This window comes from Patiria miniata, unplaced genomic scaffold (assembly GCF_015706575.1).
Source record: "Patiria miniata isolate m_02_andy unplaced genomic scaffold, ASM1570657v1 HiC_scaffold_5, whole genome shotgun sequence".
Lineage (NCBI taxonomy): Eukaryota > Metazoa > Echinodermata > Asteroidea > Valvatida > Asterinidae > Patiria > Patiria miniata.
Genome location: NW_024037072.1, coordinates 32909267 through 32926320, shown reverse-complemented (window position 1 = coordinate 32926320; position 17054 = coordinate 32909267). Strand labels below are relative to the sequence as shown.

At 38.8% G+C, this 17054-nt stretch overlaps 1 protein-coding gene across 1 annotated transcript in view; it reads left to right on the top strand.

Moving 5' to 3' along the window:
* The window catches only part of LOC119740441, a 54020-nt gene that overhangs the window by 5996 nt on the left and 30970 nt on the right, over positions 1 to 17054 (top strand). The window contains exon 2 of the mRNA XM_038215755.1: positions 16814 to 16951. Coding sequence (XP_038071683.1) covers positions 16814 to 16951 — 138 coding nt within the window. The remainder of the gene's footprint in view (positions 1 to 16813; positions 16952 to 17054) is intronic.

Genomic DNA, 17054 nt, shown 5'->3' with positions numbered 1-17054 from the left:
TAGCACTATTGTTTTTTTTTTATTGACGTATAGTTTCTCTATAGGCCGACTTAATACATTTTTCACAGCGTGTTCTTCATGTGGTAATATGCAAAATGACAAGAAATCCAAATACAATAGAATGTGGTTCTTGATGAGTCTGGTATTTTGCCAGCTGCATGGATCGACATTTAAAAAAGAAGAAGCAGGCACCAGTAGATTTAGGCGCTGGGGGGGGGGGGGGGGGGGGGGCTGGAACATTTCATGGGGGGGGGCGTCATGTAGATCAATGATAATTTTTTTAGAAACTCACAATCTCAGTGGGGGGGGGGGCGACAAGCTGTCGCCCCCCCCCCCCCACGGCCCCCCCCGTGGCTACGCCACTGATGCAGGCACAATGCAGCCTTATTTTACTGTAAATTGTTTTTTTAAATATGGCTTTAAACATTAGAGAATGTTTAATTACAAATTTTAAATTATTCATTGAAGCAGATTGGCATTTATTAGAACTTAATTTGCTTTCATTTCTCTTCGCAAGTTCCAAAATTTAAGATTTTACCTAACTTTCAATTCAATATGGCCGACTCGTGAATCAGGCCCATGTGTCATATAATTTATGTACATGTATTCTCACAGAAAAAATATTGTACTTTGTATGAGGTCGATTAACATTTAAGGAGCACCAGTCATATTTCGTGGTGGTCCCTCATGCATGGCATGTGCTTTCCTCTGTCGTACATTTTTTATGAGCTTTGATCGCCAGCAAGCAATTTTGTCATGTTCGACTGTATAGCTGGTAGGAATCGATTACGTCTGAAGCCACGCAGGATCTTTTGCAATCACCTGGAAGCGCACCCAGCGATTTAATAACTGAAACCTTGCTCAAATTGAAGATTTGGTATCAAATGCCCTGTGAAATTATCTCAAATACACTGTGCAGAACACTGACATTGAAGGTGTACCCGCGAGCGCACTTACATTAGCGACGGAATACAGTTATTAGACAAAACAATTGTGCATATATAAAATACACGTTTTCACTGTTTCCTCATTCAATCGACTGAGCTGAAACTTATACTTACCATTTCATTTTGAGGGATCTCGTTAATTAAGACGAACAAGAATAACAAAAAACAACTAACCAAACCTTTAAACATCAAAGATGCTTGTTTTTGAGTAAATCTATCTTTCACGAAAGGGTTACTTGGCAACCCCGTCCCCAGTGCTTACTTTATTTCCAACCTTGTTTCCAATAGTAAGCCTTGGATAGGAAACTGTCTTTCTGTATCCTGATTTGATACCGCAATTGGCTAGTATTAGATTGATATCGTGTACTTCGTGTTGTTATTTCCAACGTGCATTACGTGTTTTTCTTTGATTTCCAATTTGTTCATATTAATATGAAATGTGATACTGCATATTGGCGGGATAAGATTGTATCATTTTAAAGGGAATATACATCATTTGCTTTTGCTGTAATTTTCAGAAAGGGATGGAATTGGGGGGTTGGAAATATATAGCAAATATAGTTACACTGACTTTTTTGAGGTTTTGGGAAACAGAGCAGTTTACATACATTGGGGAATTGTAAGATCAGGGAACCAGTCTAGCTGGCTTGTACCCGTTCAGAGGTGTGTAATCGATTGCAAACAAGTGCGATGGTCAATTGGGGCCATACAGTATTTGAAAAAAGCCAGTTTTTTCCAACGCTGGTCGGCCGACCAGCGTTGGAAATTGATACAAAAATACCACTTTTTCTTGAAAATGACAGTATACTGCACCCGATTTCAAGAAGCGGTGCGACGCGTCGCAACTCGAGTTACGACGTGTAACACGTCGCAACTCGCGACGCGTCGTATCATCCATTTCACGAAAGTTGCGATGTTTTGAACGCGTCGTAAGTTCCTTGACAACAGCTTAAAACACGTCGCCAGGTACGACGTGTCTAGTGGTCGTCGCAAAATACAAAGAGTCCCTTTCTAAGCCAGTTTAATGCCATAAACATTACACAAACGACATTATAATACCGAGGCAATGTGTGTAAAGTTGTAAATAGAAAATTCATTGAATAATTATGAAGTAGACTGGAATATTGCAGTTGAAATTTCAAAATAGCTATACAGTCCATTGAGAGCTTGTTTTCCTTTAAAATTGCATCGCACGGCCACCATTTTGTTTTACGTTTTAACAAATTTCGAGCTGAGATCCGACGACTCTTTGTTTAATATGAGACGACTATTTACTGTATGCTGACTATACTGACATAAAACAGTCATCAAGTTGTGCTATAAATACACCTACGACGCGTCGCACTTACGACGTGTTTCGTGAAATGGATCGCAGGACGCATCGCAGCTGCGACGCATCGTAGAGATACGACGCGTCGCATCGCTGCAATGCATCGTAAGTTACGAAGAGTTTGATGAAATCGGGTGCAGGTGCCATTATTTTACAGGATGCTTTACACTCTCATTCACTAACAGTCCAGCAAGGTATTTCAAAATTATTGGGTAGTTTTATTTTTTGATGTTTGCAAATGTTGTATTTTCCCTTTAACTTCGAAAACAATCGTGTTTTCGTAACTCACGGCGCGACGAATTGATGCTGTTTTTACCCCAGACACCGCATACTAAAACAAACGCTAATGTAACGCACATGCAGGCACCAGACTATTCCTTCTTTTGCATACGTGTGCAAATGCAAATGATCCAATACCAGGGTGAGAGAGCAGGTGGCGGTGGGCGCGTACTGCTCGACACCCTGGGACGAGGTTGGGTTAGGCCTACTTGGCACTTTCACGTGGGCTTACGAACCACTGTCATGCCTTGCAATTCAAGTTGCAGATGTGTGCACCACGGAGCAGGATGGAAAGGTGTCGAGGCCATCAGGTCTCAACGAGGTCTTTGCAATAACCGCCTCGGGGGTTATATAACCAAACCAGTCATAAACCTACTAAAATTGCCTGCATTAAAAATAAAAGACTCCCTGTGTACAACACAAATGGTAATTAATTGGGTTGTTGAAACGTTTCATGTGTTTTAATTTCACGTTGCAAGTTGCAACCTGCATTTTGTTTTAATGTGCGGCAAAATGTGTGTGCGCCCTATCCAATCTGTGACAAAAAAAGTAGTGATAGTGGAATACAGTGGTACATTGTTTTGATTTTTTGGGGGACAAATAGGTGTTGGTGCTTTGAATTCTTTCAAACAACATCATCATTACGCCTACATCTGTGTTTCTCAAAGACTCGTCATCACACCGTTACTACCATAACCGGTGTCGTGGACTGTCACTTTTATTTCAAAGACCAAGAATAAATGACATCATATTCATCTAATGTCACGCTCAATAAGGCTGAATGGATGTTTCAATATTATTGTTTAAATTGTGATAAAAACACGAGTTCCCTTTCTTAAATTTGTAGCATCTATTGGTGATGTAATTGAACTTGGAAAGGGTATCATCTGTCCAATAGCTGTATGCCAAGCTTTTTAGCTATGCTTTGAGCTCAGCCAGCAACCGTAAATTTCATCCCTTCTCCCACGCTGATGCACAAGCCACAATATTTCTTGCTAACCTGTGAAATACACCGATCGTAAACACATATTTTCCTGCCATATTAGTGCATCAATTGGAACCTGTTCGGGATGTCGTATCCCTACTGACAAGTTAAAATTCTTTGCTTTTCTCAACACGTATAGACACTTACAGAATGAACAAAACATCACAGTTAGATCCAACAATTGCATTATTTTATTCATCTGGGGCAATTATTTTGTTTGATGTAACTAAACATTTTAGTTATGATCAACCTCATAAAGAGGGTGGTCATATATATCTCGTTACTCCCAGCTATAAAAAGGGGAAATTAATGCACAATGACAACGTGATCATGGATCAGTTTAATTAATCAAAAGGAAATTTAAAGGAACGTCTACGTATACTATTAATAAACTTAATAAATGACAATATTTCTGGTCGAAATGGCACTTCCCTCATATTTTTTCGGGTTATTTTGTCCCAGAAACCTCAGCAAAAATTTCAATGTGATCCAGAATAATGCCATTTTTGTACTGTGCTTTCGCGTTGATGTTTGACGGGTTAAATTTTGATTTAGAAGTTTATTGGGCAAAAATTGCCATTGCCACCCCCATGAAAAATTATGATATTACGAAGCTCTTAAACTGCACAATGTCAAAATGTCATTCTCGATCTTCATACTGAGTAGGTAAAAGTGTGGAAGTTCGGTACTCGAGTACCGAACTTCAAGTGGTTATAGTGTTACTACTATCTACTGGAGATAGTAGTAACACTATATGCCTTATAATCGTCCAGATGTTAATAGCCCTTCAAATAGCAATTAAGCCCACTCATACCACGCGATAGGTAATTAATTTCTCTTTCGTGAAAAGCCAATTAAATTATCCATTCATGTACTAAAATGTAATGGATTGATCATTGAATTGGATTTGAATCGCATCAATTAAAATATTTTTCCCTTGGGCCGGCGCTTTGGTCGATGCCGTCCATAGTGTTGTGTGGTTGAACGGTTTGAACGCACCTTTTCTTTTCAATTTACATAACGTAATTCTTGTTACTGTCTATCCATTACATCACGTAAGCAATGCTCGTCAACCTTTTAAAAACCAGTATACGTTGTGCTATCAAGTAAGCTTTTGTATCCATGAATTTGTCTACGAGAGATGTGGAAGTGTTCATTGTGATGAGTAATTTCTTCATTTTCCATTGCAATGCCATTAGTTATTTTTGGCATTGAAAGCGACTTAAAAAAAACCTTGTCCGTAACGTTTTGTGTATTAGTATATAAATAATGAATGTTTGTGAGTGCAATGGTAGTAATAATTTCATGAGGTGACAGATGAAATGTTCCATTCCAAGAGGCGAAGCCGAGTGGAGTAGAACATTTCATCTGTCACCAAATGAAATTATTCTTCTCATTGCACGAACGTGAAACATTCGTTATTTGTTTTATATAACACCTACATAAAATAATCCTTGTCATCTGATTGGTTGACTTTTAATAGCCAATTTATTCAGGTTAAAAACTGTTTAAAAGTTCGACAAGTTCACTATATTTAATTTATGCAAACTGTTTAACAGGTTGAGAACCATCATATTCAATTTATCTCGATTTAAAACAGCGCCACCACCAGCAGCAGTGACACCGTGCAATGGAAGTTCTATTCACCGTGCAATAGAACTTCCATTGCCCTGTGCGCTGCGCGCCGCGCGCGCCGTGCGTTTGGACGAATAATTCAATGACATGTGATCAACGACCCACCAATCAGATGACGACGATTCATTTAGGTGTTGTATAATTGTTCTTATACAACACCTGAATAAATCCCCGTCATCTGATTGGTGAATTGTAGATCACGTGACATATTATTATTCGGTATAATGCACGGTGCGACCATGCGTTATACCCATGCGTTATACCGTTTCACTTTGCGCTTGTTCCATGACGCGGTATTTGCGTGCAAAATGCATGCTGGTGTGCGCGTTCAGCGTAGCGCATATTGTTCCAAGGATCCAGCGCTACAGCGTTGGGTTCAAACATTTTCGTGAAGGGGTAGTTCAACATCTTTAAAATCAAAATAAATTGTAGTTTATAATTTACCAATCAAATGACGAGAATTTATTCAGGTGTTGTATAAAACAAATAACGAATGTTTTACGTTCGTGCGATGGAAAGAATAATTTCATTCGGTGACAGATTGAATGTTCTATTCCACTCGGCGAACATTCAATCTGTCACCTCATGAAATTATTCTTACCATCACACTCATAAACATTCGTTATTTGTATAATATTGAACCCGACGGTTGGGTTTAGTTCCATACAAGCCCTGATATTTTCGTCAACCTGTTTTGACGGCCTACTTTACTAGATTAGTAAGGTTATTTAGGTAATTAATTCCATCTCTTTTGTGTGACACATCACATTCGTGCGGCCAATCAGTCCAGTCGCGTTTCTTAAAGGGGCACTAGGTTCTGAAATCCCCGACAATTTCATGTTTTGGATTGTTTACCTATCTAATTTCAAACATCTGGTTGAAAGGAAGCCAATCCGATGTCTTACCGTTCCCGAGAATTGACGAAAAAAAAAACCGGTTGTTTACATCGGACACGACGGAGTACGAATATTTTTTTTCCTGTCGTTCTCAGTCAATGAACGATATAAACATTGTGTGTTTTCAGCACCGTGCTCGCGAACAGTGGTGACCAATCGCCAATGCGCAAAATATGGTTTCTTACACGTCCGCAAAAGGCGAACACTTTACGGATGAAATCACAACTAGCACCCAAACAGCTCGATTTTTTGGGGGTCGCCAAAGTGGATCCCGAAAGTCGTTCTCGCACGCATAATACAGGAATAACACAAAAACGCCCAGTTTTTAAAGGATAGTTGTGTGGATATTTGTATCCTACTTTTAAATGTTCTTTCTGATAAACATCATTTCGTTCAATGCGCATTTTGTAGCCCAATTGGGCTGTTTCAGGACACAGTGTCCCTTTAGCTTATTTTTAATACGCATGGTTACGGGTTTGCTTGTAAGCCATTGAAGAGCCTGTAAATTCACCCCTAGTGGTGTGCTTCCGAACCCCTTGAATACGAAAATTAACGTACACAAATTTGGAACTATTTTGGTACATTGATTTCTTAAGAAAATCACCCTCAGAAAAGGCCTTTGTAAAATTGTTACTAGCATATCAATTTATGGAAACTGAAAAGTCATGGTGAAAGAGCAATATCGTGCAAAAATTGACCTGTCACCTCCTAAAATCTAAAATACATTGCGACTGGAGGAACTCGGTGTAATCGGACAAAGATGAAAATTTATGAAATGATTTTGTGGCGGTCACTGGGCGAAAACTGAAACTAAAGTCGGATAATTAAATGTGTGTTTTTTTTTAACTTGAAGGACTCATTATCGGCTCTAGGTAGGTAGGTCTTCGCGTCGTCATACATTTTCGTTCTCATGCAAGTGAGCGATGTGAAAAACAAACGTGATGGAACAAGGACACCTAGGTACGAAAATGTCAGATGTGAAAGGTCGTAAGTAAAATTCGTTTGTACTCATCTCCAGCTGATTTCTCGTCATCACGGTTTTCTTGTGGAACTAGTGCCTAGATAAAATTCCAACATGAATGTTTCTTGGGTGACTACTACGGCTAGAATCCACACTGTCAAAAATTATAGCAAGAGAAAGGGCAGCCCAGTGTAACATGCCCAATAGCGGGTCACGCAAGGGGTTGGCCAAAGATAAAATGGCGTACTTGTAGGCTCCATTGTTGGGGATTGGATGCCAGCAAATCGATTTAAGATCTTTGAGACATTATTACTTTAAATGAATGCCGTCCTATCATTTCTTACGATTGAAGAGAACTAAAAACACCCAATGAAATGACTTGTGTTTAATATATTGATGACAACGAGAGAGGTATATACATTAAGTAATGTAGTTGCTATGCTTTGAGCATTCATCTCCAGTCGTTTGATTGTAAAGTTTAAATAATATTTAACTGTAGAGACCTGTTATTGATATCGTATAAATGGACGACCTAATTCGTTATAACTTACCTCATTCAGCCAATTGTGGATTTATTGACATTGCCAAATCAGATAGTGTTTCTGCCGGGAAGCACACAATACTTGGCAAGTTTTATTTTCATGCATGGATATAAAAATAGTCAATTGCTCATTTTTTTAAAGATTTTTTTCTTTCTTTCAATAACACCTTCTGAGGAAAATCCTACTTGTACCGTCTCGGTTTTTTTTAAATTTTTTATATGTAATTATATAATAATACCGTGGTCAAAAGGCTTTTACTAGACCAGCATGCGATTTTTATAACATCCCATTCCCATTTATCTATTGTATTGATCAATATTTCTGACGTGATAACATCAACAATTAGGTAATGACATTAGTCATACCAGACTCGCACAGTCGAATACAACGCCGATCGAAGCCAAAGGGCCAGCCACTTTCAAATCCGGTGGCGTTCTTATTGTGCGAATAATACTGCCGCATGAGAATGACACCATTTGGCCGTGGGTGTTTTTAAATCGTGCTGACCTAGATATTGATTGCATTGATTCAGATTATAGTTCTACCCGTATCTGTCATCTTCATTTCTGTGGAAAAAAAGTTGCCAGTAAGCTCATTGCAAAAATGGGAAGCTAACTTGAGAATCAATTTCCCAGCTACTAAATGGTCGGTTTCTGCACAGTATGTCCTTTTTACGAGTATATCTGTGACACACAATGACGGTGGATTCAACATAGAGTAGTTCATATAAACTTGGGCGTCAATTCTTATCTGGTAAAGATTAGGAAAGGGGAGAATGACTACGGATGTAATCAAGTAGAGAGGGAATCGTTGATTCACTTATTTTGTACTTGACCCAAATGAGTGAATTGACTCAGAAGACCTTGAATATAGATGTGCTTTCAGATCACGAAACGACTTTATTTGGCATACTTAACCGAAACTGGATTGCCCTTTACTTAATTCTTCTCCGGTGCCGTTATCATATTTATAAAAGTGAAGATGAATGGTAGTAAACCGTCTTTCATATCATTTAAGAATGAGTTAAAACGGTACTATGAATAAGAAAAAATGTATATTTATTACAAATGGTAAATTTGCTAACCTTGATGTGAAATGGGATCCCTTCTTTCTTTTATGTGATGACTCATTTAGTTTTCTGTTTTGCACTTATTGTAACACGCAAGAGGAAAGTTTGTTTTAAATAAGTAAGAGTTCCCCCGAGGGGGAAAAGATTATAGTTTTCAAGTTGAATGTAGATATGAGCAAGGACATTTCGTTGTCGGGAAAGGAGACACATGCTATATAAAATACCATGAGCTTCACAGTTGAATGTAATGGTCATAGGCAATGCATGAATGATGAAGGAAATTATGGTACACACTACAGTGCCTTCGGACAATATTGTTAGGCTATAGTTACTTTAAAAGGCTTTCGATTGATGGGATATTTATTATCAATCAAAACAACGTTTTCAGGGTCTTCTGTTAATCTCGAGACAATACTAAACCTTAGAATGGTAACTTGCCGCTTGCAGGCCTATTCTGATTCGATCCCGCAATAACAAGTATAATAAATTTTTTTGAGTATACTCGCAAATTTTATTTCTAAGTTGCATTACGTTGTTATAAATATCATTTTTTAAAGATCAGGTTGAGCCCTTTGATTTTGTGAGAGCATAGAGGAATATTTCTTTATTTTTTGCAATAGCACGCATGTATTTATCTACATTAGTCAAGGTCCTATCTATAACCGTTTGTTAAATGGTGTTTTCCGATCTGACGCCACGAGTAGGCGCTTCAGTCTGTATCCTAGACAACCCAATCAAAACCGTTCATTGACGCTTAATGATGTATTCATAACACCTGGCTGTTGCGCAGGTAATAGAAACATAATTAAAAAAATATTTTTAAAGATATATGATCCACTATCAGGGCTAGGGAGAAATTAGTGGTAGCGTACTGTCCGACACCATGCAGACGAGGTTATAGCAAGGAGATACATTTTGTAAATGAGTCATTCCATAAATTTGGGGTCCAAGAGTGTGACCTTTTTGTGTCCCTGTTACGCCTAACCTGTGTAATTCATCATGCTAGTATCATTAACATTGACTTCACACTATTTTGTATTTGTTAAGCAGGTACTTTGCTTTATCACTCTTGTCTTGGAGAGAGAAGGCGTTAAAGAATGTGTCGAGAATTTACGAAATTAAGACTTATAACATGGACACGAAAAACAATGTATCCCAAATTTTAGGAGTTGCCCAAATGCAAACGACCACTTCACTACTCTCATACCGAGTATGGATCAGCTGGGTGCAACTGCAACCAGTCCAATATTTAATCAGGATTGTCGACTGAATATATGCTGAATGAGAATTTAGTCGAAAGCTAAAATGGGCGGCGTTTGTTGTAAGTTTTCGGGCGCGTATAGCAAGGTCATTTTGATGGGGGTGGGTAGACGTGCAGAAGGGCACATTTAGCGTCGCTAGATCATCTGTGCTGAAATGTAGACAGGTGTTTTTTTTCCAACGGTCACCCGCCCTCCGTAGAATGAAAAGTCGGATGCTACGCCGCTGCTTTTCCAGTTAGTTCATATGTTTATGTTGTTTTAAGATTATTGTATAAGCGTGGACATTGCAACTATCCTTCCCAGTACGAAGAAATCCGACACAAAGAAAGTACTAAAGTAGTCTCGTGCATGTCATCTTCTGGTGGAAATTGTTACCGAATTCAAAGGTTTCATAATTATTTTACTTTTCATGAGCTTTCATACTATATCAAACGCTTTTTGTCGAGCCCAAGACGGCGCGTTTCAGACGACAGGACGTCTTTGAAACCCAGAGAGCCCAAAGGAAAGGAAACACAACACCGAAACTTCTAGACGTGCTTCAAAGATAATATTAAAATCCGAATTTCATCGACGAAGCCACTGAGGCGTATATCTGCGTCTAAAGGCCAATAAAAACACTTTGTATGTAAAAAAAAGTGAATAACCTTAAATAATGCAAGGCTATACATGGCCTGCTTTATATACGACTTGTGTAAATATGACAGCAGTTGTCATGAGAAGGCCCCCAAAGTAGCCATTTTAAATGATGGCTGCGCCGTGTAACACCTACACATGTCCTCGTAAAATAAATTGGAAAGATTATGAGGCGTCTGAATGGCTTCCCGTATGGGCCCAAACAAAATGCCAATGTAATGCTGCTATTCGATCTATTACCGCTTATACCTAATGAAAAGAACAGCCATACAATTATACAGTTACTCATGGTACAACAATAAGGCAATCGTTATTGGGAAAATAGCGAAATAACGACTCTCTATAAATTAACCACCATGTACAAGTAACAAACCCTTTTGGCATCCACTTGACCGAAATTCGATTCTAAGTGCAAAACTATGATCGATGGTTCGTAGTATAAAGACAGGTTTTATATTTGGTCTGTCCAACTTCCACTCCACACATATTTTTCAATAGTCACATAAATAATAAGGTTTCGTGCTACATGTAGTATTGTATTCCCTTGCAGACTGAGTGGCAGTGTCGGCGAGTTGGGTTGGGGGGCATGAGGGATGGCCAAAATCCTCAAATTAACCCCGGCCGTGAAAATTCGAAGGTCCGGGGGGGGGGGGTGTTACAACATGGACACTATACACTCTAAAAACTCTCGGTTCAGATTTTACCCGGAATCATGGTTATTTGGAACCTGACACTTTTCCGGGTCAAAACAACCCTTTTTCAGGCCGAAGTTACCCGAAAAATGAGTCAAACAAAAGTCATTTTGACTCGGAAAAGTGTCATTTTGACTTGGAAAAGTGCCCATTTTACCCGGCAAAGTTTCATTTTGACCCGGAAAATTAAATTTTGACATAAAAAAGTGTCATTTTGTCCCGGAAAAGTGTCATTTTGACCCGGAAAAGTTTCATTTTGACCCCGTAAAAATGTCATTTTGACCCAGAAAGCCATTTGCCCACATAAAGTGTCTCGTTGTCCCTAAAAGTGTCATTTTGACCCGGAAAAGTGTCAGGGTCCAGAACACCCGGATTCCGGATTAAATCTGACCCGGGATTTAGGGTGTACAACGTGTAAACGGTTGGGTCTAAAAAGAAGCTGAAGCAACCCCGCCCACTCGACAGCTGTAAGAAATCGACACTGAACATCGTATGCATCTCGATTCTATTATACCCCTTTAAATATAGCATTTGCAGCTATCCAAAAAGTATACTGACGAAATAATTGTTGAAACGCAATCTTGCTTTGGAGATAGTAATGACACTAAAATCCCTGTGAAATTATTCTTTCTTGAATGCTGTCATTGTAAAAAAAAAAAACAATAAAAGAAGGTCATTTCCAAAGACGCGTCTCAAGACAATAAACAAAAAAGATGAGCAAACACCTGTCTTCACTGATGACGCACATTGCAAGGGGTCTATTCCATGTAAAGAGGAAATAAACTTAACATCTTCGAGTAGACCGTCTTTGCATTGATGAAGAATCTTCTAATTAAAGCCATTGAAGTATTTATAATTGGGTGTTGGTCATTTCTGCCGAGGCCGAGCAAAAGCCATGCTTTAAGCCTACTGCGTTGCAAATTTTACGGCCGACCTGCCCGACATGTGGAAAGTAATTGCGTAGGCCTACGCCGTATAAGTCATGCAAACTCAGTTAAAATAGACTTGTTCTCCAAAATTAATGTTCCCCATGCACGTATCAATGAACAAGCATTGAAGTTACATTGCAGATGACCTTTTATACATGTCAATCAAGCATCAGTTTTCTTATCGCTATAAGTACCAGACAACTTCCTTTATGATGCCATTCGCAGTGAGGGCAAAATATCCGGCATTTGTGCAAAACAGGTGTTATACGTACTTCAGTTTAGCAAAAAGGGGACATAATTAACATCATCTCCCGAAGGAGTTCCCTCTTCAATATTCTCCGTTGCCACATTTCCGCTTCACTTCAAAACCCATATATCAGACGGGGCGCTGTTCATATTTTATTCACGTCGAAAGATTAATTGCTTGGGCCTATTAATCTTTCAACAAGGACCCCCATTGTAGTAAAGCATTAATTTGTAATACTTTTCTGATTCTTCTTCAACATGTATAAATCAAAGTTGGGAGTATTTTATTTATTCATTATGTTTAAGCTCTGGCTACAGAGTTTCTACTTGGTACGTGGGTGTCGGTCGGTCGGTCGGTCGGTCCCCGAAATAATTGACCAAAAGCAAAACCTCTAACGGTGTGCCACATGTAACCATCAAATTTGAATCTTCACAAAAAGCAAACCGAATGCATTGATAATTAACCAAAATTGTTTGTAGCAATTCGTGAAGTTGTTAATGAAATATTGGTATAAAGGGAGAGAAGATATGTGCAGTAATGTTATAGTCACGTGGCATAATAGCTCGCTGTAAACTTAAAGGGCTTCTTCGTTAGTTTTTCGTTCGTATTGGAATGCACAACTGTGCACTATACATCACCTTGGCCAACTCCTGCCTCAGGCCTACGGTCACTTTAATGGGTCTCCACTCTCCAATGAGGGAGGACAGATTTGCATTATCAAGGTCACTAAGTTTGCATTGTTACGTTCATCATATGGAAAATCCTTTAATTCAATTGACAATCACGACCAAGTGAGTAATTGTAATCATTTAATTCAAGACGGCCGGAACTTATTGTCCACTCGCACTTGTTGTTTTAAACGTGTCACCTTCACTTTCATTAGTAGTATTTCCCCATAGCCCAAGAAACAATCCTTGTTTACACATCGTTATATTTACCTCATCAAAGTTATAAATAAAAAACAATCAAGGATTATAAAAAACAATGTGAAACAACTATTAAAGACCAAAATAACTTTAACACCATCACAAACTTGAACAATATGACGTCATGAAAACATGACCAATCAGCGAGCAAATAACAGCGGGCAACGAGAACACACCATTCCATAATTTGCAATCTTAAGGATGTACGCCTCAACAAACCTACCGTATTTTTATCTGGAATGTTTTAATTAAAGGGGAAAATACTATTCCTTTTTTATTTGGCGTGTGCAACCTTCTAAAAAGCTTTTATTTTCTCGTTCAAAATTGGATAACTTTTAAATCGGGAGTAATTTACTAACAACGATCTATTTTTTTGTAAGGGGTGAAACTCAAAAATAGCATGCATGGAAAGTACGTCTTCATCCCGTTTGCCTTTTTAAGTCACGTAACCCGCCATTTCACGGAGTATCATGCGATGCGGTCATCTTGGTCACGTGCCATCGTGGCTCGAGTATTGAGGGTGCGGATCCAGCCCAAACCAAACAATTCTCTCAACGTTCAGTGAAGCATTTCACTTTTTTTGAAACTGGACCAAGAACAGCCAACTTTCACGTGCTGCCGAAGTAATGTCTGGGATAGTAGCTTCTAAAACCAGTAACCTTGATACGTGCATTTCAACGGTTGTACTTCTCAAGAGATGACATATGTTTTTTTTCTCTGTGTTGGAAATATCCATGGGAAAATTGTGCAAAGATAATCAGAAGAGACAAACACGGGGACCGCCTTGTGGTTTGGTGTGACAAACACCAGCCTTCTTTACGTAACTCAAGTGTTGTTCTTTCAAATGAAATCAACGATAAAACCTTCGCTAATAGATACCCGCAAATGTAAGCGGATTCTCAGCAGAGTAAGGTCAGTGGCCGCATCGAGGTGGTCTGACAACAAACGCATGGGCGTCGCGAGGGTTGCCCCCCCCCCGGAAAAGCAAAAAAAAAAAAAAAAAAAAAAAAGCACAAAGAAAAGAAAAAGAGGCGGAAAGTCATATTGGTGTAAGTTTAATTGGTGGTGATGGTGGTGGTGGTGGGGGGGGGGGGGGGGGTTGGCAAAATGTCCTTGCCCCATCTAAAACTGATACATCGAGAATATATTATTGAGAAATACAGGAATTATTTTGGAAAAATATGTTTTGCTCCCCTCTAGAAAAACTCCTGGCGACGCCCATGAACAAACGCAAACCTTACGTTCACGAAAATATAGGCCTGTTATTCTTTCAAATTAAATAAAAACAAGTTTTCACGAGTTAATAACGACAAATTTTGAGCGGATCCAACCATGCACGGTCAAGTCTCTTTCGTTAAAAAAACTGATAATTATAGGAGACAAAATCATCTGAATGGTGTCTGAAGAATGTACTGTTAATCATCGGCCATTGTGCGGTGGACTGGAATGCATAATTATGCATTGTATACCGAAACGCATGAATGCTTGTGGTTTTCCCAGTTATACAATGAAGGTTAAAACCATTTACATGTATCATCTCTTAGTTTGCTCCTTGTAATCCTATATTTCGTATATTTTTTTGTTGTGGTTGGCGTGGGGAGAGGGTTATCTCAAATTACAACATGTAGCCCAAAAATATCAAATTCGATTCAACGATTCTTGTTTGGTAATAAAAAGAAGAAGAAATGTTTTCAAGATAACAGATACTGTAATGTTTCTTTTCAGATTCAGAAAAGGTCAATTAAAATGAAGACAATAGGAATACTGAGTTGTTGTTTTCGATGAAATCGAAGAAAGTCGTCCATGAAGTCGGTTAATGAATACCCGCAAATTGAAGTTGATTGCATACGGAACGTGTAACAACATGGGAATGGTGCGGGTACGGGATACGTACGTGTGCGGCTCGGAAAAAAAGAGAGTTTCTGTATAATTCACAATTTTGCGTGGTTATTTTCATAGGGTAAAACAGTCGGCCTATGTTGATTTGGTGATACAACCATGCAACGAGTTTTTTTTTCTCTGAGCCGCGTACGTGTAGGTATATCCCGGGCCCTCGCCAGAACTGGGTAGGCCATACCAATCTCACTGACTGACTTAATCTTATGAACTTGACTGCATGGTTATCTTAACTCACTGAATGACTGTCACTTGTGAATTAGACTGATCTGATACACCGTGCCCTCTGGAGACGTGCACACAATAGGAAACACAAAGATTGTATAGTCTCCACAGGGCAATTTCTATAGATGAATACGTCTCGAAATAGATATATGGATTTTACTCAAAAACAGGGAATTTCCAAGGTGGGTTGATCCGTCGCAAATTGAAGAGTTTTAGAAAAGGGATATTTAGTCCGAATTTCAGCCAAGGAAATTAATTCTGGTTAAAATAAGAGCATTTTGAATCCACGCTTTTAAACTCGAAAACATTACTACACGAGAACAAAGAAATGTCTCCAAAAGGATACACATTTCAGTATGCCTGGCTTAGACTGGTTATCTATCCCACCGACTCGCCTAGACCACTCAGCCTTACTTACATATCCTTGTTGGGAAGACCTTTGATTCAGTTGTTTTTTTTTGTTCTTGTTTCTATTGTAATCTCAAACTCCATAGCGTTCCCCTTATGGGTACATAGGGGGAAAAAAGAATTACTGAGATTGATCCATGTCATCAGAAGTTATGCATGTTTTACTAAAATAACCCATTTTATAGCTGTCCATGGAATGTCATTGGAACTTGCTTTTGAGCTGAGTGAGAATTACAGATTACACACAAGCATTCAAATACAGATGTGATTCAAATAATTGAAATCAAGACTGAAACATTATTTTTTACTGTCAGATTGTGGGTTTTGAATATTTTTCTGAAATATTGATGGCGATTATTTTTTCTTTGCAAGTTCTCGTTCTTTCATCGAGGTGGGAAAACGTCCATGTTTCAGTGTACTCAATGGGTATTTATCAGTTGGTAGAACGGTAAATGATCAGTGGTGGACAGCCGAGTTTTGGGATCTTGTTATTGAAATAGATATAACTTCGGAATAGAATATGCAAATAATGTGAAATTTTCACAGTTACAAGTCAATAAGATGTACTTAATATCCCTATCTTTTTTTATGAAAAGAAAGCAAGCGAAATATTAAAAAAATATTTTTCAAAATTCGGTCACTTTCTTTCTTTTACTCACCCTGTATGTGATGTATTATCTACACCACTATCTGCATTAGTTTGGCACCTCTTGTTTTAATTATTTGCATGATACATGTATAGGCAATAAGTCAGGTTTCCATGCCAACGGCGAAATTGAACTTTTCCTTTCCATCGCGTCACCACTACAGCTTATTCTTTACTAACTTTATATCCATTCTGAATCAATAAATGATAATGTTGTGCACTCTGAGACCAGCTCTACTAGGCTTGCCTCGTTTCGTTTAACGCTAAGCTTACTGTTTTGACTCCCGTTTCTTTTTATACGACAGTGCGAGGCCGGCTTGGGAACCCGAGTGTTTTTCGACCAGTTGTACCGCGAGCCCCAGAAGATCATGATCCTAGGCCCAGCGTGCTCCACCGCCACGCAGGCTGTGGCAGAGACGGCCTACTATTGGAATCTAGTCACGGTGAGCAACTAGGATTAAGAATCTTTTCCCTAAAAATCTTTTTTTTTTTTAGCTGCGGGATAGCAGTTCAACAAATCATCATGTCTCTCCGTTAGTACGTTCG